The sequence below is a fragment of the Aplidium turbinatum genome, chromosome 15 (assembly GCF_918807975.1).
Source record: "Aplidium turbinatum chromosome 15, kaAplTurb1.1, whole genome shotgun sequence".
NCBI lineage: Eukaryota > Metazoa > Chordata > Ascidiacea > Aplousobranchia > Polyclinidae > Aplidium > Aplidium turbinatum.
In genome coordinates this window covers 9,115,992-9,142,223 of record NC_137486.1, presented here as the reverse complement: position 1 = coordinate 9,142,223, position 26,232 = coordinate 9,115,992, and the positions used below count along the sequence as shown (strand labels likewise).

At 36.0% G+C, this 26,232-nt stretch overlaps 2 protein-coding genes across 2 annotated transcripts; both read left to right on the top strand.

Annotated features, from left to right (window-relative positions):
• The first annotated feature begins 11,061 nt into the window (after positions 1–11,061).
• LOC145783945 (uncharacterized) lies at positions 11,062–13,424 on the top strand. The gene is made up of 4 exons (XM_082595706.1): positions 11,062–11,178; positions 11,384–11,545; positions 12,530–13,332; positions 13,395–13,424. The coding sequence occupies exons 1-4, from the start codon at positions 11,115–11,117 to the stop codon at positions 13,422–13,424; spliced, it is 1,059 nt and encodes a 352-aa protein (XP_082451832.1). The 5' UTR covers positions 11,062–11,114.
• LOC145784784 (uncharacterized) lies at positions 13,408–25,967 on the top strand. The gene is made up of 10 exons (XM_082596635.1): positions 13,408–13,852; positions 14,251–14,343; positions 15,183–15,275; positions 16,404–16,574; positions 16,688–16,777; positions 17,017–17,130; positions 18,558–18,626; positions 22,981–23,243; positions 24,504–24,686; positions 24,775–25,967. Exons 1-10 carry the CDS (start codon positions 13,435–13,437, stop codon positions 24,826–24,828), a joined length of 1,548 nt encoding a protein of 515 aa, XP_082452761.1. The 5' UTR covers positions 13,408–13,434; the 3' UTR covers positions 24,829–25,967.
• The last annotated feature ends 265 nt before the right edge of the window (positions 25,968–26,232 follow it).

Genomic DNA, 26,232 nt, shown 5'->3' with positions numbered 1-26,232 from the left:
GGGCATTTTTCGGTAATAAAGCTAAGTCTCTATGTTTTCTTGTTGCTAATTCTTGGCTGAGATATTTGAATGTTTGGTATTGGCAAAACTCGCTCTTTTAATGCAGCTTCGTTCAAAAATTATGCAAACTTTGTTTTAGAGACAACATTCTACCACACCCTTAAACACACAATGTTTACAATTAAACAACACAAGAAAATTGAGTATAAAACTAAAAAGTCAGCGAACAGAGCTAATTAACATAATTTATTCCAGGGGGTGCCAAGATTTTTGCAGGGGGGGCTTCGCCCCCCCTGCGCCCCCCCTAGTTACGGGCCTGCATGTCTCTCAAACAATGACGAAGGAGTTGCAGATGTTCCAAATGAGGAAGTGGTGGATGAAAGTGAGTTTGATTTGATCGCTGCTCACACATGCACACACAACTAACATGTTGATAATTTTGATAGCATTGCTTTTTATGTATTTTACACATTTTAAAATAAGTTGCTTCATTTTACTGAAAGATAACAAAACTTACAATCGCCATGATCCCGACATCAAATCATCGACGTCTTCTTACGTTAAATTCAAGGCTGTTAATTGTCAAAACAATATTTAATAAGTTTTCTTACAGGACAAACTCATCAACAACTGACTTACCATGATAACCGACAGTTTTCTACAACTGTCCATCAGCATGTTGATCAAGCAGTGGTCCAGGTTGATCAGCGGCAGCATCAACAAGTGGTCCAGGTTGACAAGCGGCAGTATTTTGCTATTTTGAAAATTCAAAATGGCGGCCATGCGGTCATCTCTGCAAAGGTAATCAACGTTTTTCGGATTCCACAAGGTCTAAGCTTTCCGAAAATGTATAGGTTTGCTAATCTCTCAAAATTTTGAACGAAAATACATAATGAACCTGACCACAGGCCGACTACTATAGAAACTAATAAACAGAAGCTAAATAAGAGAAATAATCGCAATAACATAATAATAACTAAATAACAAATAATAAGTTTTTACATCAATTCAACGCCTGCAGACGTGGAATTAATGTAAAAATGACAGATTTCGCTGCCTGTGAAAGAACGGTTGTGCGTTTATAGACAACAAAGTAGGTTAATTGGGATTAATTGTCGTTATTCAACCCAATTGCTTCGTTGTCTATCAATTGTCTGTGGTACAATGAAATAACCTCCATTCAAAGTAACTAAAAAAACATGATTTTCAAATTTATGTAAAAAAGGAGACTACTATGGATAGACACAGATTAAATCATAGGCTACACAGACGATAGACAACAAGGTCTTTGGGTTTCAATAGCGTCATTCCAACCCGATTGCTTTGTTTTGCTTCCGTCATGTGAGAAGCAAAATCACTTTACAAAATAACCAATAAACCGTGTTAGCTTTATTCTACCAAAGCTGGATAGAATCATTTGTAAACACTCAGACAACTCGTAGGTATATTAGGCCTATACAGTGAAACCACACAGAAAACATTGCAGTACCCAGACAGCAAAATCCGTCATTTTACGTTGATTCAACGTTTGCAGACTCGAGATACCTATTTGTACTGGCCGCACAACAGTTGATGAAAACAGATGAAGACCAATCCATCAATGCGGCTACCTGGGTGGACCACCAATGGAGCTCAGAGTGAAAGAAAAACTTCTCAAAACTCCAAAGTTTCATCTCCGACACAGGCCCTCACCCAATTGGAATGCATTTGCCAAGAAAGGCCTGGGTGCGGCTCAACCGCCTGCGCGCTGCTGGCGTCGCACTATTCCGCTCCAACATGCACAAATAGGAAATGGCTCCATCCGCAATCTGTGATTGTGGCAAGGAGGAACAAACTGCAGACCACACCATCTGCAACTGCGCCATTCACCATGCACCAAATGGTGTGCGTGGTCTGCGTGAACTGGATAACGAATCAATTCAATGGCTGCTCAACATATGCCCAAACATCTAGACCGAGTCGCCGCTACTGCCCTAAGGTGGTAAAAAGCAGAGTCCCTCGAGCCCTGGTGTGACGAAGAAGGTTCATATGAAGAAGTAAAAGAAGAAAACGAAGACAAACTCATAATCGTCTTTAGTACCAAAGCTCCACCGGAGCATGATTGGAAGTTGGTAAACGAAAGCAAGGAAGGCCCAAACGAAAACGAATAGATTGTGTAGCAGAAGATCTTACAGACTTTGTCTTGTTGACATTAATTGAATCTTTTTCATCGGATAGCTTAATCCGGACAGTTTCGCATACTTATAGACTATAGAGGCCTTAAACCACTGACGCAAGTCCAGTCACCGAGTGTGACAGAGTGAAGTGTGACAAAGACGACAAAAATTTACTTATTGCCAAGAAAAGTTTCAAAGCGGCTTTTACACTAATTTCATAGATACGCCCTATTATTTCAGAAACTCCCTTAACATAAGGTAAAGAAACAAAAGACATATACTGGGTAGATGGAAGTACTAAACTTTTAGGTTGTCGTTATCAAGCATGCTTTCTTGGAAATCCATTGAGGCTCAAAAGTATTGTGTGATCCTTTGTTCTGTCGTGAACCGTCTTGGAAAGATCCCTTGAAACAAAGCGAAATCTCAGGTTTAGTGTACCAAGTATCTTGTGATGATTGCAATTTAGTTATGTTAGCCAAACAAAACGAGATCTTAAATCTCGCATTAATAAACACAAAAGAGCTTTCAAATATCAACGCCCGGAACAATCTGCTCCTTGCATGCATGCCATAACTTCAGATCACAAAATAACTTGGAGCAGTTCTAAAAGTTGAAAGCGATTATAAAAAGCGAATGTTTCTTGAAAGTTGATTTATCTATTAAAAGCCTTATGTAATGAATCGCAATGGTGGTATATCTTTTCCTGCTATCTACAAAAACTATTGCAAGTTTTATTTCACGTCTTTTAAATTGGTTTCATGCTGATTGTAAACTGTGCAGTTAGTGCGTACACAATTCGATTCATCATGACTAGTTTCAAAGTTTGCACGCGAAAATATTTTATTTATTAGATGCTGAACTTTCATTTTGAATGTTTCGTTGACTTCAGTAACATGTAACCCCAACGCTGACACCTGTCCTATCGGTCTGACTCTACTAGACAGGCAAGCGGGTGCGCCTCAACCGTCTTCGTGCGAGCGTCGGACTTTTCCGCCCATGCAGCAATGAGGAATGGTCTCTTGTGAATGTGGTGCTGAAAAACAGATTGCACACCACATCATCAACGATTGCATCATCTTCAATCTACTAACGGAGTGGTAGGTTTATGAGTCTTGGATGATGAAACTAAAGACTGGCTGCTCTCTATAGCAGCTTTCCCACATAGTCCCGGAACATCGTGAATCTTGGATGGTAAAAATATTGACTTTCGCTCTCAGAAACTCACACGAAGAAAATTAATGAATTACACAGCACACGCATTTTCCCCATCCTGCTATCTATTTCAGAACAACATAGACACAACACCAGCATTGCTTTCAGTGCCGTTGTGACTTGTGAGTCATTTTATTCCGCGATGTAATTTGTGAAGTCAAAACACGGTTCAGTTTTGAAGAACAAATACTTGAAGGAACTGCTTTGACGTCATATCAGCATAATTTCAAACATCTTGCAGCCCAAGTGGAGACTCACAGCAGCACTACCTATTATTTAAGAGCCTACATTTCACTGTAAGTGAATAAATTCTTTTTTTCCACGAGATGGCAGTAGCAATAAAGTTTAGTTAAGCCACAAAGTTCAGTTGTTTTTATTTCTGACCATCATATCAAAAAAACAATACACGTCAACATAGCAAAGGTCGATAAGAAGGTAGAAGCGACAAAACGCGAACGTTAAAACGTGCTTGTGACCGAAGTAAGTTATTAAGTTGAGAAATTTGGCACGGTCGCAACACCTTCAGAAAAATTTAAGATATAAAAGGAAAATAAAAAAAAGAAACTGTTACAAAAAAATAAAATAAACAACATATATTTAGGTTATAGCTTTATTAGCCCAAATAGCTTTAGCTGATATATTTAAGATTTGTATGGACAGTTGCTATGAAGATCGGCCATGGTGCGTTATCAAGAGTGCTGATGGTCGTGAGGGGAACACGTCTTGATGCGTTTAGCTCATAGCAAAGAAGAGCAAGGCAGGCAAAGAAAATCCCACAAAGAAATCCTACCACGGGCAAAGCCATTTCAACCGCAACGCACCAGGCCTTGCACGACTCACAAAAAAGATACAACTTGACGATGCGAATCACACTTCCATATATCTGGACTTCTGAGTTTTATTGCAAACAATATTAAGGCTTCTCTTTCTTTAGTAATAAAATCGGCCGTACGCCACTGAACTTATCCTCATTACGCTTGGTTCAAAGTCATTCCGGGACCCCTCTCATTCCGGGCCCCCCTCTCATTTTGGGCCCCCTTTATCATGGGCAAAATGCGTGATGTTTGCTTAGGTATATTGCACACCACACAACATTTTACTGCAGAATTGAATATGCGCAATAATAGTATCAGGCTGCAACAAAACTATTATTTAGTGTTTTGTGTTGTGCATATCATGGGATCTGTCCCTCGCCAGTTTATGTATCATGCATTGAATTCGTGTGTCAGTTGTTGATGGTGCTGTTGAGAGGTGTCGCTTTCATGTAAAAATTTCAAGTTTGTTTTATGTAATTTATTTCTCGTAGATGTAGCTTGTAATTATTCCTGATGAGGACACTATGTGGTGTTGAAAACGTTGGATTTAGTAGATTTTTCTCATTTTTTTGTGTGTTTAATAAAAATGTTAAATCCGTTAACGTTACTGAGTGTTGTATCTGGTAGCCTACAACAAGTCAAGCTCTCTACCAAGGCTCAAATATAACATCTTGTTAAAACATAATTAAATTAATCATTTGACCAATAAACTTTCTTCATTAACTTTTGCATTCACCACGTCCACATGCCTAGCAAAAGTGAACGAAGTCAGTTTCTTTGGCTCCGGTTCCGCTCCTGCTCCGAAAGCATTCACTCCGGCTCCTGCTCCGAAATTCATTTTGAAGTGAAATAAGCATGAAACTACCTTTTTCAAATAGTTTTTAAAAAACACAAAAAGCCCAAAAATTCCTATCGAGTTGGGCTTTTTAAAAAAAACTCGTGTTTTTCTCAACCCTGCTTTTGCTACACTATGCTTCCCCTGGACGCGAATTTTTTTTCTCACGAACTTTTTGCTACTTCGCATAGAGTTTGTATTTATACTGTATGAATGCGAACATTTTTCGTTGGCGCGTTTGGTTCAGTGATTTCGTCTTTTGCCTTGTAATCGTGAGGATGTCGGTTCGACGCCCATCAAAGTCAATTTTTTTCTTTAGGCCTACATTAATTTTTGCGGTGCACAAAAGCTTTTCAAAAAAAGTAAGGTTAGGGCTAATGGGTTAGGGTTAATTCTTAATCAATTCGGAAAATCTTACTTTTTAACTAGTGACCACAATCGATTTCTTTTCTCAACTTTTTTAAACTTGACTAGACTAGGTGTATCTCCAAGCTACGCATTTTTTCAAGTTATATGTTTACATTTACAATTTTTCATCAATACAACATTTACATTTTTTCAAGTTCAATGTTTCAATGTTTACATTTGGACTTGCTGGAGGACGAAAATCGGCTGCTGTGAGGGAGAAAATCGGTAAAAACAGTTACGCGCACCGCGCGGTAACCAGTAATGGCTACGCTTGCAGAAATATGCAAATGAGACAAAAAGTTTGTGGGGAAAAAAATTTTGCCCACCGGACAGGAGAATAACCAACTTTTATGATTTAATTTACGGTGTTTTAGCAAAACATTTCTGCACGTAGCCTAAAGCATTAAATCACCACTTTGATCCCGGCAATGCATTCAATTACCTTTCCGGGCCCATTTTCTACATTACTGGCCTCCTGGGACTAAAGAATAACAACTTTTATGTTTGAATTTAGTCGTTGAGGATGGCTTTAACCAAACATTTTTGCGCGTAAACTATAAAATCACAATTTTGGGCCCCCCAGCAATTACAGTACCGGGGCTTCAAGGGTACGCTGTACCCTCCGTACCCCCCTCTCACAGGCCTTGGTTAATAAACTAAACAAAAACAGCAAGAATAAGCGCTGTGAACTAAAGTCAAAACCAGGTCACATTCACTTAGTAACCGTGATACAAAGTGAGAACCGTAAGTTGTTACCAATATTTCTGTTCATAACTCGTAGCCTATAATACAGTAGTAGATTAGTTGTAACAAGGACAACAGCTTATCTACGTTCGCGCCCCCTCTGGAGAATCTTCACGTCCCCAAAGGAAACGCGCCCCCCAGTTTAAGAACCACTGGTTTAATGGTTCCCAAACTTTTTCTGTCCATATCTTTTCTGTCGACGTAAGTTGACGTCGTTTATCGAAGCCATCACGTTTTGGTCACACGCAAAGGTCAAGAGCACACAGCCGTGCAGCTCTCGGTATACCAGGTTTCACCAAACTGTATAAGCAAAGTATTGGTCAATACAAAAACAATATATTTTTACAATGAACGCTATACTAAGTTATTCTTTCTTAACAAACAGCTTCTGCTTGACACGAAATTTGCTTCACGTCAGGAAAGAGAGTGAGACACAATTAATTAAATTGTTCTATTAGACTCTTTCTCTATAATGGCTTTTATTTTCTGTATGGGACTATACAGCTTGGGACTTTGTAGTTTACACAAAAAGCTAGCTATGCCTAATTGCCTATGGTCATCAGATAATAAAATTTGAAAAGGGTCGTGGCCGTTTTAAGGCTTTCAAAAAGGATCTTCCCAGACAAATAGTTTGAGAACTACTGATTTAGATTTTAGACTACTACGAGTGTCACGATTTCTTTCTATCTCTTACCAGGAAAAAGACTTGGAAAGGTTCAATGACGTAGTTTAATGGGTCAAACCGAAAAGCAGTCAATTAAATGTCGAATGGTTCTACTAGTGAGATGATAATCTAACTTCTTGAAGGACTTTAACGAACAGCTTCTCAAATAACTCTAATTTCGAACACAACTTATATCAGCACCAATTCTCATCTACTTGTATTCGATTACTTCAACTCTCAATCAACAATAATTTCTGCACCAACTACTAATCCGCAACTCATAACCCAACTCTCATAATCAACTCATAATAATCATCATAATAAATCATTACGCAAATTACACCACTATTTATAAAAGGTTTGTTCGGTCTAGTAACTTCGAGAAGGTTACGTAATGTTGCATCACACGAACTCATCGTTCGGTCACGTTGCATTGAGCGGCATAAACAAGCAAGTTTAAAGAAGACTCTAGAACTGCACGTAGCAATCGAATGACCTAGAATACACGTTACATAATACAGATTTCGTAATCAGAGGATAATGACCGATGATAACCTATAGCAGAAGAATTTTACAATCAAAACAACACGCTCGATCGAGATACAAGCGGCCCGTCGTAAGACCTCGCACATTGATTGTGACAACGAGCTTAATAAGAAAAACCAAAGAAGTGCATTCAAGACGAAACAAGTTTTTTGTCTCAACTTTTTAAAAACATAAAATATTCTTGAAGTATTCTGCATTGAAGAGTCTTTAACTTTTTGGCTTGTGTGAAATTGGACATTTAAGTTTTTTTTTTTTTTTTTTCTTTATTGAGCCCTTTATTGAACACCACAGACGACAGATCACTATGACAACTCCCTTGTGAGTCGACGACGCTTGTATAACAAAAACAAACAGACTCGTTGTTGTGGATTCGATAGAATAGCTTGGTTTCTTTGGATCTTTGGTAATTTGAACTTTCCTCATTGTGTTTAATATAATGGAGGCCGCGCGTTCCAGTGACCCGGTAAAAAGTTCGTGTTAAAAACAACATTGAAAAGTTATTCTTGTACAGTTGGAACTGAAAGCTTTACTTTGACCCAATTTAACCCTGACATGTTAGCTTAAAGTCCATGGGAATCATTGATTCCTAATAATTAGAGCTGATGTTTGAATGTTTGTTTCTCAGTAAATTAATTTCGCTGTGTGTGAAATCATAGACTCTTTCATTGTGAGGTCATTCTGTTTATAGTTGGTAGCGAGTCATACAATACCATACTTTGCGTAAAGGACCCTCGCTTTGTGTTGGAACCAACGTCCGTCGGTTTGTCAACTTGCTAATAACTTGAGAATCTAAGGACAATATGACTTTATTGTGTCACGATAAACATGAGGCTTACAAACTAAACTCTACTTGATGGATGCTATGGCTGAACAACTTAAGCAGATGATAATCTTAAAATTATAAATTTTAAGTTATTTTCCAAGGTTGTGTTTAAATGCAGAATAACAATGCAATTAAGCAAGAACAATGTATCTACAGCACTTTTGTCACTACTGACAATTGTTGCGGAACAAGTACAAAATATCCTCACCACAGGAAAGCCTGTGACACAAGCCAATGGTTTGTGGGACCACTTTTATTTTTAGTGATAAAATACATCCAAACCTAATAACGATATAGCTTACATTAATTTTTGTCGGACTAATTAATATTTTAGGAACCAAGTACTTCACTACAAAATCGTCTGCATATGTAAAACGTAGGACATAATCGATCTACTTTAAAGACTTTAATATGACCAGGCGTGGAATCGAACCATGCTCTAAGCCAGGGCTTCTCAAACTTTTTTGTTCTGCGACCCCATTTTGAAAAATATATTTCTATGCGACCCCATTATGGGGACATCCACGTTAATGACATTAAAACGGATCATTATGATCACTATATTTTCTTTTTGTTTCTGATTTATCTATTGTTTTCTTTGTGCTTCCATTGTTACCACATGAATCTACCTAACCACTGATCCATAGTCAATTAATCTTGTAACTGCTTTAAACTTTAGTCTAAGTTCCTTCAGAAGCTAGTTGCTAGGCTACTCTGAAATCATAATGCGAGCGGTGCAATGATAGCGTAACGATGCATCAATTTTTAACTTAATTTTATTACCAAATGCCTGGTGAACAGTCTCTCTCTGATGCATCAATTGTTACGATTGGTTATATTTTATCGTTCGACATTTCACACTAACGGTTGCGGTCAATTGACATCATGGCAAGACTACAACCTACCGGCACTAGACTAAATTAAACTATTTCATTACGACCCCAAAATTTCATTACGCGACCCCATTTGGGGTCGCGACCCATAGTTTGAGAAGCCCTGCTCTAAGCGACCATTCTTCAAGTCAGCATTACTTGCTAGAAATCATCGTGGAATTATTTTTGTTGTTGAGTGATTTTTTTTAATTCGAAAAGTGCGTCATGTGAAGAACATCGTTTAAACTTTAATCAGTTTTTTTTTGCAGTTGAATTCCGAATTAAATAAGAAAAGTATCTGTTCAATCTGTTCATCAAAACCCCAGTTCTTTCCTATTTACTTGCACAGATAGAATTTTATAAAAATTTCCTAGATTTTTTAAAATATACATTGGAAGGCTTGGGTTAGGCCGAACTCAGATTTTCGCTTATTTAATCCAAGTGACTTGTAAAGTATGTAAAAGTAAATCTAAGTGTACTTATTAATCTCCTATACTTGTTCAAGGATCTTTAAGTACGATACGTATTGGTTTTAGTGGTTTAAGTTTACTCCATGGCAGGAAACCAAGTAGGCATGAACTAGAAATAAAAAAAAACAATTACTAATGTTCTAAACGTCTTTGCATCTTTTAACACGTAGCTTCTTAGCGACTTGATTATTCAGCATAATATTTTTAAAAAGTAGTGATAGTATTAACAACACAACATCGTCATTGGCTCAGAAATCATTCTTCAAAACTCTGGAAACAAATTAAGCCGGGTCGCCCTGGTCTACAATTTCGTAATACTTTGTTACAATGAAGTTTAGTAAGCTTGTTTTAAAACACTCCTTAGCAATATTTAGTAGATTGTGTAATTGTGTATGCTACGACTTTTTGTTTTATATGCAATGTCAAGCTTTTTGTGCTTCAAGGCGCTGTTCTATGGTTTAACATTTCCATGCATTTCGTTCTTGTTTCGATAGAATAACAAAATTGAATAAACAAATAAAAAATTAAATGATTTTGGAATGAAACGATGTGTTTTAAAACTTTACAATATTAGTATTATTTATTTGCATTAGACAAGAATATCCATGTTCGAATGAACAAACCAAAAAAAATACACAAAAATTAAACGGCATACAGTTTAACACACACCAGCGGCGCAAAAGTAGCCAGAAAACATTTTAGCACAGACACTGGCAGATACAATGGACTGCGGACGGCTCCGCAAAACTTGGCGGGTTCTTCCGATTGAAAAATGCAAGCAATGCAGATCGTAAAGAATTAGAAAAATGGCAAGTGGAGCTTGTCATTGTAGTGTTCAAAAAAATTCAAATTGTACAAAGTGTCAGGGGACATTAAAGCTTTAAGGTGAAGATGACAAATAGAAGATTAATGTTAAGATGTCATAATAAATAATAAAACATTTAAAAAAAATAAAATTTATCAACTTCTGGCTTTTAAATTAAAAAAAAAACAAAAAAAAACAAATTGCAACCAAATCTAAAATCGCAAATAAAATGATTCAACGTTAACCAACATTACAACTACGTAAAACAGAGTATAATTTTGTTAATGCCTGTGAGGTAAAACCTTTTTCACTAAAAGTGTTTTACTTTTTCTATTGTTTTCCTGGCCACGTCTTGCTCACGTGATCATCCGGATATAAAACGCGAGCTGCTGATGGCTTCGGTACAGTGGAGTAGTCGTTAGGTTTAGATTCGAATCTAGTGGTGGTCAAATCAAAAACAGTAGAAATAAAACAGTACATTTTGCTGTTGCTAGTGTAAATGGCGATGATAAGTCAGAGTGTAGTGGTGAGAACCTTAGCCGTACCACGACGCTAGAAACCTACGCTAAAAAGTTACCAGAGTCTGTCAAAGTTATTATTCAAACCGAGAGTCTATGCTGATTTGCTCAATCATACTTTATAATTGCTTGTCTTTTTCATGAGGAAAATGGCGTTATAACCATGTAGAATTACATTTTGTAGCACCAACTAGGCAACTACAAAGTTTTAGTATTTTATTCTGTCGACATTCTCAAATTAAAAACATGTCACTTTCCAGCAACGCCGAACAAAATGCAGATGTTTCAAGTGAAGAAGTGGTTGATGAAGGTAATTTGATTTGATGGTTGCTCTAAAATGTTGATAGCATTGTTTTTTATGTATTTTACACATTTTAAAATAAGTTGCTTTATTTTACTGAAAGATAACAAAAACTTGCAATCGCCATGATCCCGACATCAAGCCATCGACGTCTTCTTACGTTAAATTCAAGGCTGTTAATTGTCAAAACAATATTTAATAAGTTATCTTACAGGACAAACTCATCAACAACTAACTTACCAGGACAACCGACAGTTTTCTACAACTCACCATCAGCATGTTAATCAACAAGTGGTTCAGGTTGACCAGAGACAATTTTATACAACGGTGATCTACAATTTGCCGGAGCAAAGTTGTGTTCCATCTGGAGATGAAGGTTTGTACTGTTTATATTTGATTGAAATAGTTTCCATAACTATGGTAATAATTTCTCGGTTGTAAAAGTATCAGAGCATTGAGCTGAATGATAATAGACATTGAAACTTTGTACACTGTTGCTATATGTTGCCATATTTTAATTAAAAAGCTGTATTAATATTTTAATTGTCAATAAATCTTGCTTCACTATCAACTGTAACCATGCCAAGCTTTGCAATAACAAACTAGCATCATACTTTTAATCTTCGTAACAACGGAAACTCAAAAGATACAGCAAAATGCTATAACAATTAGTAAAATATATCATTGATTTTATTGCGAGGCTGGAATGATATAAAAAACACTATAAAGTCACTTGTTCTGTTGAAATAAGAATGGAGATATTTTTAAAGTAACATTTAAAAAAAGGGATAATATAATCTATGATAGTATCAATACATCTCTTTGCATTTTGTTCATTTTATCAAAAACAACACTAATAGGCAATTGATTGAGTTTCGCTTTTAGCAGCATGATCGTTGCTTACTTCACAATGTAGATATTAACCATCTGTTTTAGCCTGATGCTGCGAGTTCGATGTGGTAATAGCGGAGTACACTAGCTTTCGAAATACAGTCCCCTCGTCATATAGCACATGACGAGGGGACTGTTTCGAAAAGCCCTGCTTTTAAACGTGGTGGTTTGATAAAATTGCTAAAGTCCGATTCTTTAGGCTTACAATTTGCAATATCCTTCACAAAAGTTTTGAATATTGTATTGAAAAACTGGGAAACGTAAAACACATAACGTGTTAAACAAGCTTAAGTCAGAATCGTAACTGTACTAGTGTACTTAGCCGTATATGTTTGGACATTTTACCAAGCTTCTAATATTTGCTGAACCATAACGCACTCAAAGTCCAATAAAGTGAGATTACCAGTAAGACCAATCGCCAATTCAAAAGTAATTTTTACGAATAATTTCTTTATTTTCCATTTTTCAGATTCAACAAAAGAATTAAAAAAGCTGCAACAAGCAGCTCGCAAACAATATCATACCAAATATGACGTTGATCTGTCCAGCTTTGATGTTTCTCCAGAGAGTTTTCCAGAAGTTTATTGTGAAATGTATAAAGTTGATTTTTACCAAGGACGGTTCATTCCTGACGATGAAAAGTACAATCCAAAAAGTCAAGGAATTAACTTAAATAAATCTGACCAAGCAGTAACAATCGATCGATTAGTTTCTGATATTCAAACCAATAGGTTTGTGTCGGTAATCGGATATCCTGGGTCAGGAAAAACAACCTTATCGAAACGCCTGGCAAGACGACTTTCTCAAAACGAAAACTACCTTGTCCTAAGGAAGCTTTTTATGGACATGAATGACTGTAACAAACAACTGACAATGAAAAAGTTTCTGTTGGGAGATTGCAACTACAACTTAAACGAAAAAGAACAGAATTCTGTTTTTGAATGGATGACAGCCAATCCAGAAAATTGCTTCATTGTTTTTGATGGACTTGATCAAGTAAGTTGGAACTTGAACGAAAATGTGGAAGAAACTAACCACAATACCCCACTTCAATATTGGAAACTTTTGTCTAATCTTTGTTTGGGAAAATTTCTTCAAAACTGTCACTTGATATTCACTTCTCGACCACATGCTATGCTTAATGTTCCTCAAAGATGCCGACCCAATCGCACTTACTTCATTCGTGATCTGACGTCTGACAACATGAAAACGTTATTCAACGCCTTAGTTAACGACCAACAACAATCCGAGATCCTTTGGAACAATCTTTCAGTAAAAACTCCACATTTAACATCATTGTGCCACAACCCTCTGATGTTGCAACTCTACGTGAGAGCATCTCTTGGATCGTCACAAATTGGTGATATATCAACAATGACCAGAATATTTTATACTGTATTGTTAAACCTTAAAACCTCCGGACACGCTAGAGTTTCGATATCAGATGATATTGTCATTAAACTTTCCAAAATCGCGTATGAAGCAACAAAAAAAGGAACTGTTTTAATCACAGCAGACGATCTTGAAATAGAACATCTCTCCAGTCAAGAAGTTCAAGATCTTGTCGTCACTCTACTGGGAGCAAACAGAGAATATGCACTCCTGGAAGGGCAGAAACGGTTATACTTTAGCCACCAGACCTTCCAAGAGTACTTCAGTGCTTTATACATCTGTCGTGAAATGTCATTAACCGATTTTAAAAATTTTGTTCAAAATAATCTGCTGAAGGGCCACTGGGCTGTTGTTGTAGAATTTATATCAGGACTTCTTTTGGATCCGATCATAAACAAAGGTAACTTTTTGTTTCATCTACAGTTTATTTATCGTACCACTAAGAACAAATCTAATCATTGAGGTTTTCCTCGTTGTAATAGGCCAAGTCAAGATATAATTTGTCAACTTAATGGAGAAATTCATAATAATACTTGATACTCCTTTCAACAATTTTGGCAATTGGACCCTTGACGTTATTTGTGAATGAGCGCTCAGACAATTATGTAATTAATACTTTTTTTGATATTGTGAGTTGTATTTTCTCAATCTTGTGGTTCATAACTTTATGCAGCCAAGAAGAGGCACAAGTGTTATACAGTGAGTACATTGTGGCAATAAACAATATTTGCTTGTTTGTCTGCTATCAATAAATGATATCTATTGCACAAACAACAAATTATTTTTTCAAATTTACAGATCAATCGAGCTCTGCAATGAACCAACGTCCTTCAGTTGCGTCAACGTCAGCACTGACGCGACCATCAACTTCGTCTTCACAAATTGCCTCAAGTAGGAATATTGGCTAACTATTTTGTAACTATGTTGTGACAAGGAACAATATACTACATGTGCTTTCTTGTCAGCTACAAGTAAAATATATTTATCACCTTTGGGAACCCCTAAGCTAAGCGATCGCCCATATGCATCGACAGTTTTTATTTTCCAGCTCTTCCACCACTCAGCTGGTTCAGAGCAGTGTATTGTATAGTGGGGAATGAATTGTGGGCACTGCGGTTTGCAACATGGCCACCAACATTATTTCAACAATAATCAATTTATTAATTTTGTTTTTACAACATCGCTATAGATCTATCTTAGGCTGGGCAGCATTTGAAAAGAACAAAAAGATTCTAACATCCAATAGACTCCCAATCAAACTGAAAGCAAAAATTTTCAACACCTACGTTTTACCAGTCGTGCTGTACGGTCTAGAAAGCGTAAATTGGACATCATCAACAATGAAAAAACTCACTACCTTCCAAAATCACATCATGAGAAGCATGACCAACAAAAGGTTACTTAATCACACAAAAATAGAAGATCTTCTAACTATGACAAAACTACATCCAATTGCAACAATAATAAAATCAAAAGTTTTAAAACTGTTCGGCCACACTAACAAATCACAATTCGGAATCAGCAAAGTTTGCACAGAAGGCAAAGTAGAAGGAAAAAGAAAACGTGGCAGACAACCAAAACGATGGCAAGACAACATTCAATCATGGACCGGACTCCACTTGACGACACTGGGCGAGTGAGTTGGCTCAAAACCGCCACTCTTGGAAGCAAATAAGCCATGTTGATGCGCAATCTGCCGCAGGCGGAGATAACGACTGATGATGATATAGATTTATCGAGCTCTGCAGGCAACCAACTTCCTCCAATTGAATCTACGTCAACACTGATGCAATCAACATCTCAGACGTCACAAATCGCTTCAAGTAGGAATATTGTTTAGGTGGCTAACTCAGCGGCTCCCAACGTCTGGTCCAACGTGATTACTTTTATACGTGTTGTATTTTCAATACGTAAAATAGTCTACCCACTGACTCTGTCAAAATGGCGAACTTGGCCCAGTGCTGCAAAATACTGGTGATCGTTGGCCTTCAGAAGACAAAGTCATTATTTGTTTGTTACGGGCCTGATAGGACCTGTATTGGTGGCAATCTCTGCTTTACAGCGCCTTATCCACACAGCTGCATAAAGCGCGGTGTACATCGAAGTAGGGGATCATTTGTATATGAGCACTGACTGTGTTAGTAGCAAGCTGCATTGGATGATGGAATTGTAATCTTCCTAACCGGTGTCCAGTGCCAACTAAAACTTGGCTTTTACTTAAATCATAAAAAAAATTGTCACTGCAAGAAGCCAAACGGATGTTCGATGGTTGAAAATTGAAAATAGTGAATGAAAATCTAACAAAACCGACCTGCGTTCCACGTTCAGACAACGCTATTAAGTGCCTTGTCTAAAAATATTTCCTGGATGGGAGTTGAACCGACTTCCTTGTGATCTTTGTAAAGTAAAAATCATTTGAAATATAACTCTCAGGTAGAAAAAATTGTGCATTTCACGTTGATTCATCTGTAGACGTTGAATTAATGTAAAAAAAAACAATTTTGCTATCAGGATTATTACATCATTGTGACACGTCACACATTTTCCTTCTTCCGGACAGCGCAGTAGCAAGTTTACTAATCACAATGCTTTAATTTGCAAGTTCTTTGTTATGTGTTGGTTCCTTAGTTGTCATAATCTGGCAGTCTTTTTTTGTTTAGATCAGTTATTTGATAGTCTGTGTTTACAAGTTTTACCGCCTTTAGTCAGGTGGAAAGGTATCACCATGTTTAAGTTTAATAGAGTCTTTGTTAAGTGAAAATGTTTATTGGTCACGAAAATATAATGTACAATCATCTCAATCACCAAATAATTGAATTTTATTTGTTGTTAATCTTTTTTATTCTAAACAAAACTAAGCTATAAACATAGTTGGAAAGTGTATCTTGTTACAACCACTCCAAAAGCTTTCCCAAGCAACTGCAGTATAATATATTATATATTATTTTTAGATCTCCCTCAAGATTCCTTTCTTCAAGAATCTCAACAAACGACTACACAGTCCAATGCTTCAAATCGACCTCAATCATCATCCCAGAATGCTTCATCTTCAGCTTTACAAGACTCAAAACCTCAACCGTTGAAGCGAAGATTTACATCTTTAAGAAAAAAGATATTTCCAAGTAAAAAATGAATTAAGTAATTCAGTTTTGAAGTTTATTTATTTCAGCTAACAAGGGAAGTCTTTTAACTTCATTATATTTAAATTAAAGTTAATCATATTAAAATTTTACAGACAACTCAACCTCCAAAACAACCAAACAACCTTTAAGTGCATCTACCTCATCACAAACGCCATCATCTTTCCACCAATCAAGCTCTTCTGGTAATATTATCGTATAACAAATAAATATCCCAATAAACATATTGTTGACATATTGTCATGTTTGGTCGCCGTGTTTAAATGTACTTTGATTTACATGTAAACTTTAAGTTTACATCATATGCACGCCTTAAACTTTTGCTGCTTTGTCATTTTAAAAATTGTTTGTAAGCGCTTCTTTCTCTTACGAGTTAAATATTATTTAAAACATTAATTGTTGAATTGGTTTTAATTTGTTACAGCGAGTTCATCTTTCCAAAGTTCTTCATTTATCTTTCAACTCAAGTCAAAAACACAAACACTGAAGGAAAGTGTCAGATCTACAACGCAAAAAATATTTCTACGCAAGCCTACCGGTAAGTAAAAAATTATGCAAATTAAATTAAGAAGCCCAATGGAGACCACAAAATCAATGTCAAAATTTATATCAAATAAAAACAAGTTTTCAGTGTTTTGTGACCACACGTGGGATAGATATAAATAATGGATTAAATACGACAAACATGGAAAAAATCTAAAAATGACGTTATACTTTTAAACAGTAGTTTCAAAGTGGCTTCATGACACGTCTATAACATCGCATGCAGAAGCAAACCTAGAAATGTTTTGAAAGGGTGTCGACAAAATGAACAACGCAGAAGTTGAGCTCCGACAAATAAAATATTGCTGGAGATGGTCTCGAGGCTTGCCCTAGAAAACTACTATTTTAACCTTTTTTGGCCGCCTTTTGTGCATCTATTATTGAAATCTTATGTGCAAAATGCCGTCAATTAGGTTTATAAAAATGAGGTTGAATGGGCAAAGCAATTGAAAAACAATTGCAAAAAAGAAGACAAACTACATGTTTTTTCTCGACTTTTTTTATGGGATAGTACGTGACCAAATGCCTCCCTACATTCTTTAATGCCAACAAGCTCATTGAACAATAGATGACTGCAACAGCATTAAGTTGCCTCTGAACGTGATTTTGCAAGTTTGCGATAATTGGAACACTATTAAAATTATCACTCATTGAAGCAAATTTGGCATAAATTTTTAAAGATCATCGCCAGTAAGCGGTTTGCGAAGGTGACAAAGAACAACAAACCAAACTTAATTATTCAAAGTCGAAGTAATTAATCAAACATTATTATTACACTAAGCGTCATACATAGATTGCAAATATAATATATTCGAATCATCTCGAAAGTCGCATTATAGGATTTAATTGAGGGATAGTGGAATCTTTATCCGCGAACTGAGAAAACTCTTTGAGAGCTTAATCGTGGCAGTTTCGCATACTTGTAGAGGCTTTGAACCACTGATTCATGACCGTTTACCTAGTTTGACAAAATCTGCTGTTTGTTAAGTAGTCCATCCACTTGGTGCTGCTGAATGGAGACCTGTCCTTGAAATGCGTTGCTTAAGCGCCACACCCCGAGAGTCGAACCAGCTTTGTTTGATCTTATGGTTTTTTTGTACACATAGTCGACGCTGAACCAGCTGAGCTATCGAGCTGACAGTTTTGCAGCTGTAAGACATACAAACCTGTTTGCCATTGTTAAGACCCATTAAAACAAATTATAAAATGTAGAATATTTGCTGATAAATCATCTGGAAATTTACTGAAGCAAACTTGTATGAACATTCACTTGCAATTTGGTAACATTTGTTTTATTTTAATGACATATTTGATAATTTGCTTAAGAGTTAACATAAATGTAGGCTATATATTGTAGTCCTGCTACCTTATCAAAGCGACATTTACAAATCATAATTTTAATGACAAGTTTTCATATTTTAGATAGAAAAATGCAAAAAAGGCAACTATTTGTTAAGGAATTGTTGAAAAAAACCCGGAAAGTTGCTGCAGGTAAGTAAAAGTAGGCTAAAGCTATTTTAAAACTTCAATTCAATGAACATCAAGAAGGTTATAAATCTAGAAACATGTAAGTACAGTGGTGACAAGTTTCCAGAATTTTTTATTTTGAAAGTTTTACTTTAAATTTTGATAAATCAAATGCAGGAAAAAATTTCAATTTTTTTTACAGAAATCGCCAAAGAAACACAATTTGACAATTTAAGTGCATTCATTGTTTAACTGAAAAGTAGCCGAGGTGATAAAAGGTTAAAATATGTAGTTTCTTTTTCACACTCAAATTGCATTTTTTGCCAATTTTTAATCTGTTTTTTATTTAATCAGCGAGTTTAGGAAATAGAGCATTTGTTTTGTACAAAAGTGATATTCATATTTTGAATTGCTGAAAATAAAATCAAGTAGCCTAAAGACGCAAGTCGAAAATAAGGTCATTTTTTTAGAAATTAAGACAGTAATATTTTATAAGAAAAAGTTTTTCAAATTTAGGACAATTCTTAGAAATAAGTACGATGTGTAAATTTTGAAGAAAATATGAAAACATGTTGATAGTTGGGGAATTATATGTTGATAGTTTTACATGTCCGTGTGATTCGTCATTGACATACATCGGTATGTCTACCAGACATTTGACCACGAGAGTACGGAAGCATCTGAACTTTAGAGACTTAAAGAAAAGTGCCATCAAAGATCATATCATGGAGTGTTCTTTTTGCACAGATCGAAAATTCTCTGGTGACTCATTTAAAATTTTACGCAAGGAAAAATCCCAATTTGAAAATTCAGGAAGCGCTGTTAATCAAACGCTACAACCCAATTTTTAAACAAACAATTATTTGCTGGAGGCGCGTCCATTTTCCTCAACATTTACTATGTCATTTTCATGTAGACCGGGAGCCCGCGACGTTCACCCTAGGTGAAAAAGTTACCAATTTCTATTCATACAGCGATGTCCAGTGGTATGTGGGTACTCATAATCTGGCAGTCTGTCGGGCCACACGTGGTGGGTGTGGTCCACACACAGAGTGGAATGGGGGACATTTTTCATGGCTCAAAAAATGTGCTAGGTCATCCGAAATAGTTACCGTTTGAAACTTAGTTAGTTGTAACGTAAATTGCTTCTAGATGATTGTTTGGTGTGTGACAGACATTTTTGGTGGTGGGGGGCTCTGACAGACAAGTTTTATATCCTCCAAATCTGCGCTAGGTCAGCTAAAAAAGTTACAGGATAAAACCAATTGATTATTAATCTCTGAGCGTCAAGCTTCACAAAAATGTACGTGACAGAATTTACATTAACTCAGAATGCTAGAAATTTAAATTATAATAGCAACATAAATACGTTTACACATTTTGTTCTTGCACCTGCCTTTCAACTACGAAGTAAAGCTGCATTTATTACTTCTGCACTAGAAGTTTATTGACGTGAGGTTCAGTGGCGCATCGTATCTGTCTAGAATCCAAATTCAAAAGACGTCGGTTCGACGCCGCTTGGAAGCGTTTTTTTTTTAAACAATTTCAAACCGGGCTGCCCAGTTGAGTAGGAACTCGAGCCCGCGGACAAATATAATAGACAATACTAATAACGGACAACGACAAACGGACAATACTAAGCGAGACAGATGAATAGAATAAAAGAAGCAGCACATATTGTTGAAAACCAATCAAGCGTGAAGTATTCTAGGGGCGATGACTTGCCATACATGACTTGCCGCACTGTTTATAAATGTGTGTGATGTGATAACATATTTAATAATTCCTATATTTATTATATATATATATTATATATATATAATATATATATTTATTATTTATTATATATATATATTATTATTATATATATATATATATATATTTATATATATTTCATTGTTTTAATAATTCCTATATATCTGTTGTGAATTATTATATTCACGTACAGTATTATCAATGTAATATATTCGTATATTTTTCCGCCTCCAATAATTTGCCGCCCTAGGCAACTGCCTACTCTGCCTACTGCTAAATCCGGCTCTGTGTGTAAGGTGGTATCCCTCTGGTAGGCTTCCAATTTGTGTAGTCGCTGTTGTCTTTTTTGTTTTCAATACCCCATCATCACATTGAGCAAGGGAAATTGGGTACTGAGCTATGCGATAGCCTAAAATGTGTTTTAAATAAAATGATGTCTTCTGTGCTAATATAGCTATCATGTGTAAAAATATGCCTCTTAAGCTTCATACGATTCAGAACGAAATACATTTGTAAAAGTAGGCTATCGATAGGCTACAATAGCTAAGTAACCATTTAGCCTACTTACATCATTCATTTTGGCGCACTTCTGTACTTCTCGACAAAGTAGATTTAAAAAAAACAAGCATCATGTTTAAACCTGACAGTTTTCACGCAACACTCCGTTCATAGATCTGTTAAATTTTTTTCATACTTTTCACGGTGTTCAGAGACGTTTGTGTTGGGAGACGTTTGTGTTGGGAAACGTTTGTGTTGACCAAACAAATTTCTACCTTGTCTGGGTCAGGTGGAATAGTGGATGGCTTGCTGGAAGTTGTCAATCTCATCTGCATCTACAGTAGTTAAAAATTGATCGTATAGCTTTCTCTTCGTGGACGTTGGTTGTAATTCTGTGTATCCCTCTTGTAAAATTTTCACTTTAATGATCTCTCGGCAAGGATCTTTGACTCCCACAATATGTAGGCTACTCTATCCCGTAATCATTTATGGAGGGACGTGTGAAATTCCGAAGCACAATGGGGAGATGTCAAAAAGAGAGGCTTTGATGGATTGAATGGAGTAAGCTTTTTGTGTAACAACTAAATCGTACATCACCACGGCATATTGTTGATGGGTTTAATTTGCAACCTTCATCGTTCTTTCCAGTATTTCTTTAACAATGTCATTGTTGGTTGGTGATTTTGTTATTAAGTCAATCATCATCCGAATTCAGTTGTGTCCCCAGTAGTGGGGTGGCCAATTCTTTTTCTGCAGCGATTGCATTTACTCCTATGCTCCTTCTCAATCTGTCCATCGCATCTTCTTTCTTCAGTCCGACTTTGTCTTCCTCATTCTGTTTTTTCGATGTTCTTTTTGGACATCCTCGTTTCCTCCTCCCATCTACCTTCAAAGTCAAAGCTTTTTAAAGAAAACTTTCTCACTCCTTTGTGCATGTTCATACCATCTTAGGAAAGTTGTTCAATAGTCTCCTGAGAAGGTTGGAGCACAAAACTCAAGTTTGCACATTGATTTAGTGCAAACTTGAGGGTCAAATAGGCCTAATTTAAGTCGTCTGTCAGAAAACACCTACCATCAAAAATGTCTGTCACATACATTTTTGTGAAGCTTTACACTCACAGATTAATTTTCAATCAATTTTATCCAGTAATTATTTCAGCTGACCTAGCTCTAGTTAGGAGGGTCATTTTTTTTAGGTCGTCTGTCAGGGGACACCCACCAACAAATTTATCTGTCAGACTGTCACGTACATTTTTGTGAAGCTTAACACTCAGAGATTAATAATTATCAATTGGTTTTATCCTGTAAATTTTTCAGCTGACCTAGCGCAGATTTGGAGAGATATAAAACTTGTTTGACAGAGCCCCCACCACCATAATGTCTGTTACCAGACAATCATTCAGAATCAGTTTACGTTACAACTAATCGAGCTTCAAGAGGTAACTATTTCGGCTGATCTAGAGCATTTTTGAGCCATGAAAAATGCCCCCCATCCCACACCCACCACTGGCGGCCGGCAGACTTTTAAATTATGATACTCACATATCACCCAGACGTGATCGTCGCGGGCTCCCGCTTCATTGGTTTTATCAAACAAATGTTTTGAAGTTTGTTTCTGTTCGTTTCTTTTGAGTTTGAAAAAAGCATCAGCTTGAATTGAGCTGCAGCAAGAAATGGCTGATTGGGAATTTTTTATGATCAAGTTCTAAAGTTGCTTTGAAGATTTATCGAAAAAGAAATCAAACTTTATTTTAGTTTACAAGTTGTGGTTAGTTTAATGTTTTAACAGAGGTTTAGTTTCCACTTGCAAAGCTAGCCTAAGTATTTTAATCAAATTTGATAAAACTTCGAAGTAGTTGAAGACAAGACTTGTGATTTTGTGACCAGCTAACGAAAGTCTACTCAGGTTATTTTCAAATTAGAACTTCGACTCAAACATGAAAGTTTTGTTCAAAATAATTTGTTTATATATTTTTTTGACATATGAATGAACTAATGTTTGATTCTTTAGTAAACAACTTATGTTCAATGTTTGATTATTTTATGGTTAAAACCAAATTGTGGTTTTAGACTACAACCTGGTTAGCCAAGCTAATATTGATTGCTATTATTTTTTCATTGTTAGATCAAAGTGATGAACGCTCCATCATCCCCATCACAAAAGTCCTGCGAGAAGGCAACGACTTGGAAGTGACAGTCACAGCAGGAAGTCATTTTGATGGAGGGAGGATATATATGAGATCCTCCGACACTCAGAATGACATCCATGCGGTGACGTCATTCCTCAAGTCGATGACGACGCGACTTGAATTCCTTGGTCTGTCACTCAGAATGACTTCCAATCAATTCCGTCCATGGAAGGAGGCGATCAAATCGATGCCTGGATCCGTAAGTCATGTTTAACTTTTATAACCAACGTTTACATTGATTCATGGTCAGTTGTTACGTTGATTCAACGTTGCATTACGTTGTCTTAACGTCTGAATTCCAATAAGTTTTGCAAAGTAAGTTCAAGTTTCCAATTTTAATCATTTTCTAACATTTTTGTACCAAAGACAGGCAAGACACAACAATACAACAGGGTTGAGCATTATAACAATATATTTTACATATTTAAAAATAGTTTAACAGTCAAATGTTTTATTCACTAGGAATCTGAAAATATTTGTAAAAATGCAATAAATTTCAATTTTTGAAGGTAACTAGCTATATAACCGACTATAAGCAGCAAAATCACGCAGCGATTAAAAGCAATAGTGTGGAAAACATACAGACAGACGGAAAACAAATTACATTAGGAAAAGGCAACTGCATGACTACAAAAGAATTTGCACCACGGGGTACGCGATACAATAATTAGTAAATGTTGAGGAGAATGGAGGCGCCTGCAGCAAATAATTGTTTGTTTAAAAATTGGGTTGTAGCGTTTGATTAAAAGCGCTTCCTGAATTTTTTGTGTCAAATTGGAATTTTCCTTGCGTAAAATTTTAAATGAGTTAGCCGAGAATTTTCGATTTGTGCAAAAAGAACACTCCATGATATGGTTTTTGATGGCACTTTTTTTTAAGTCTCTAAAGTTCAGATGCTCCCATACTCTCGTGGTCAAATGTCTGGTGGACATTCCGATGTACGTCAATGCCGAATCACACGGACATGTAAAACTGTATACGACATTTGAGCAGAGAGACGAAGGCGTGTGGGAATTTAGTTGAAAATACGAACTAACTTTAAATGTTTTGTAAATAGGAAAAACGTCCACATCAAATTTCCTTTTCATAAACTGTCCAGGTTTTAGGAGCAAACGTTTTAGATTCTTTTCCCACAAGTGGAATAGACAAGCAATGCTTCATATTTAACTCATTTTCAGCCTTTTTGTTTGGTTGGAACTCTCGGAGATAAAGCGATTCAATATTTTCTCAAAGTACAATTTTGGATACCCATTATTATAGAACATTTGTTTTAATTTCTTTATTTCAATATTAAAAAGAGCATCATTATAGCAAATCATTTTAGCCCGAGCTAATGGGCATATGATCAAACCAGACATTTTCTAACTTTTTTTGTAAACATGAAATAAATAAACAAAAAGTCACAGCATAAATAAATTGTTCATGTTTAATTGTTGAATCATGATTAATTTGTGTTTAGATTGTTCGTTTGTATCCGCAAGACAACCTCTTATCTGTTGATGACGTCATCGATGTGTTACACAAAGTTAAGGATAAAGTTGAGATGTGGGAATCCCTCGATGATGGAGATGGAAGGGGGAGAGATCCGAACATGGAGGAAAGATCCAAGCTACAAGAAGCACTGGATAGGTTGGAAAATAAAGTAAGAGTTGTTTACGTTGTATCAACGTTATAACAAATTATTGTGTCAACATGAAATCAACGTCAATTATTCGCTTTGTCTTTTACAGATGTTGAAGATCGATGTTGGCGTTCTCGGTGACATCACGCACAAGGATCGATGATGTTTTTATTTATTTATTGATGTTTATAAGAATTATGTTTTCCAGTGATTTTGTTTAGTTGAGTTAAAAATACAACAACAATCTGCTTGTATACATCAGGTAAGGTAACATCAACAAACATGTTTATAATATTATCAAACCAAGGTTTTTTTATGTTCTTCAACTTGAGATCGATAAACATCAAGAAAAGTTACTTGGTTTCTTGAACTTAATAATTTTTTTAAGACCTAAGACTAAGATCATGGAAGCCTTAAGAATCAAACGTAATAATCCGTCTCTGAACCGGCAGTTATTTGCCTGTGGCTTATCGTTCCTCTTGTGTGTGTTCTAATTGTTTGTCAAATGCCTGTAGTTTACACCTCATGTGATCTGTTATTCTACCGTATTATTTACTTGTAATCATTCCTGTGTCACTCGTCCAATTGTGCTTTTCAATCTAGAGTGTCGTTAGTATAGGCTACAGTTACAGTTATAGTGCAAAGTCAAATTTACCTTACAATTTTCATTTTATGTATATTGCAGATATGTAATTCCTGATGAGGACACACGTACGTGTCGAAAACGTTCGAGTTTATTTTTAAAGGGGTATTAAAGGAAAAACCTGACTTGGCGATTTTCCACGTTCTTTGTGTTTAACATGCTACCATAAAACAATTTTCAATAAAATTTTGCCCCATTGCGGTCTGACCACCATTGTGCGCGTGCTTTTGTCAGAGCTTTCAAAACGAGATTGGCCTGAGCAACGAAGCGTGCGACTGTAAAGAACGTCATAAAGTTTACGTCATAAAGTCTAGCAATCAACCGATCACGCAATAATTGTTACTGCGGGCGATTTGACTGTAGGCTATGTATGTATTTACATCAAAACAGCACATTTTAACATTAAAACAGCAGACAGTTTGCTCAAAACATCAGATTGGTAACGTGGCTTTTGTTATTGCTGGACTTTATGACGTATTCTTGAGCTGTGTTTGCACGTTTTGGTCATTTTGAAAAAAAATGAAAATAAATGAAACACTGGACTTTGGGCCTTGCCAGCGCCATTGAAAACAAATTTTTTTGGGTAATTGTTTTTGAAATGTATTCTTAAATGTTCAGTTTACTCATTTTAATGCTTAATTCCGGTTTGAAATTTTCCTTTAGTATGCCTTTAATTATGTTATGTTTGTGTATGTAATACATCATGTTAAACCCGCTGAAGTTACTTTGTTTTATTTCTCTATGGTTCAACAAAGCAAACTCTCTATCAAAGCTTTATTACTAACTTTTATGAAATAATTTCAATGAAGAATTCAACTTAAGTTATTTGTTTACAGTGTTGCCAGGTTAGATAAAAAAAAATTTAAATTTCAATGAGTCAGATTTAAAAGTAGTCATCGATATGAGCCATATTGTATTTTTTTT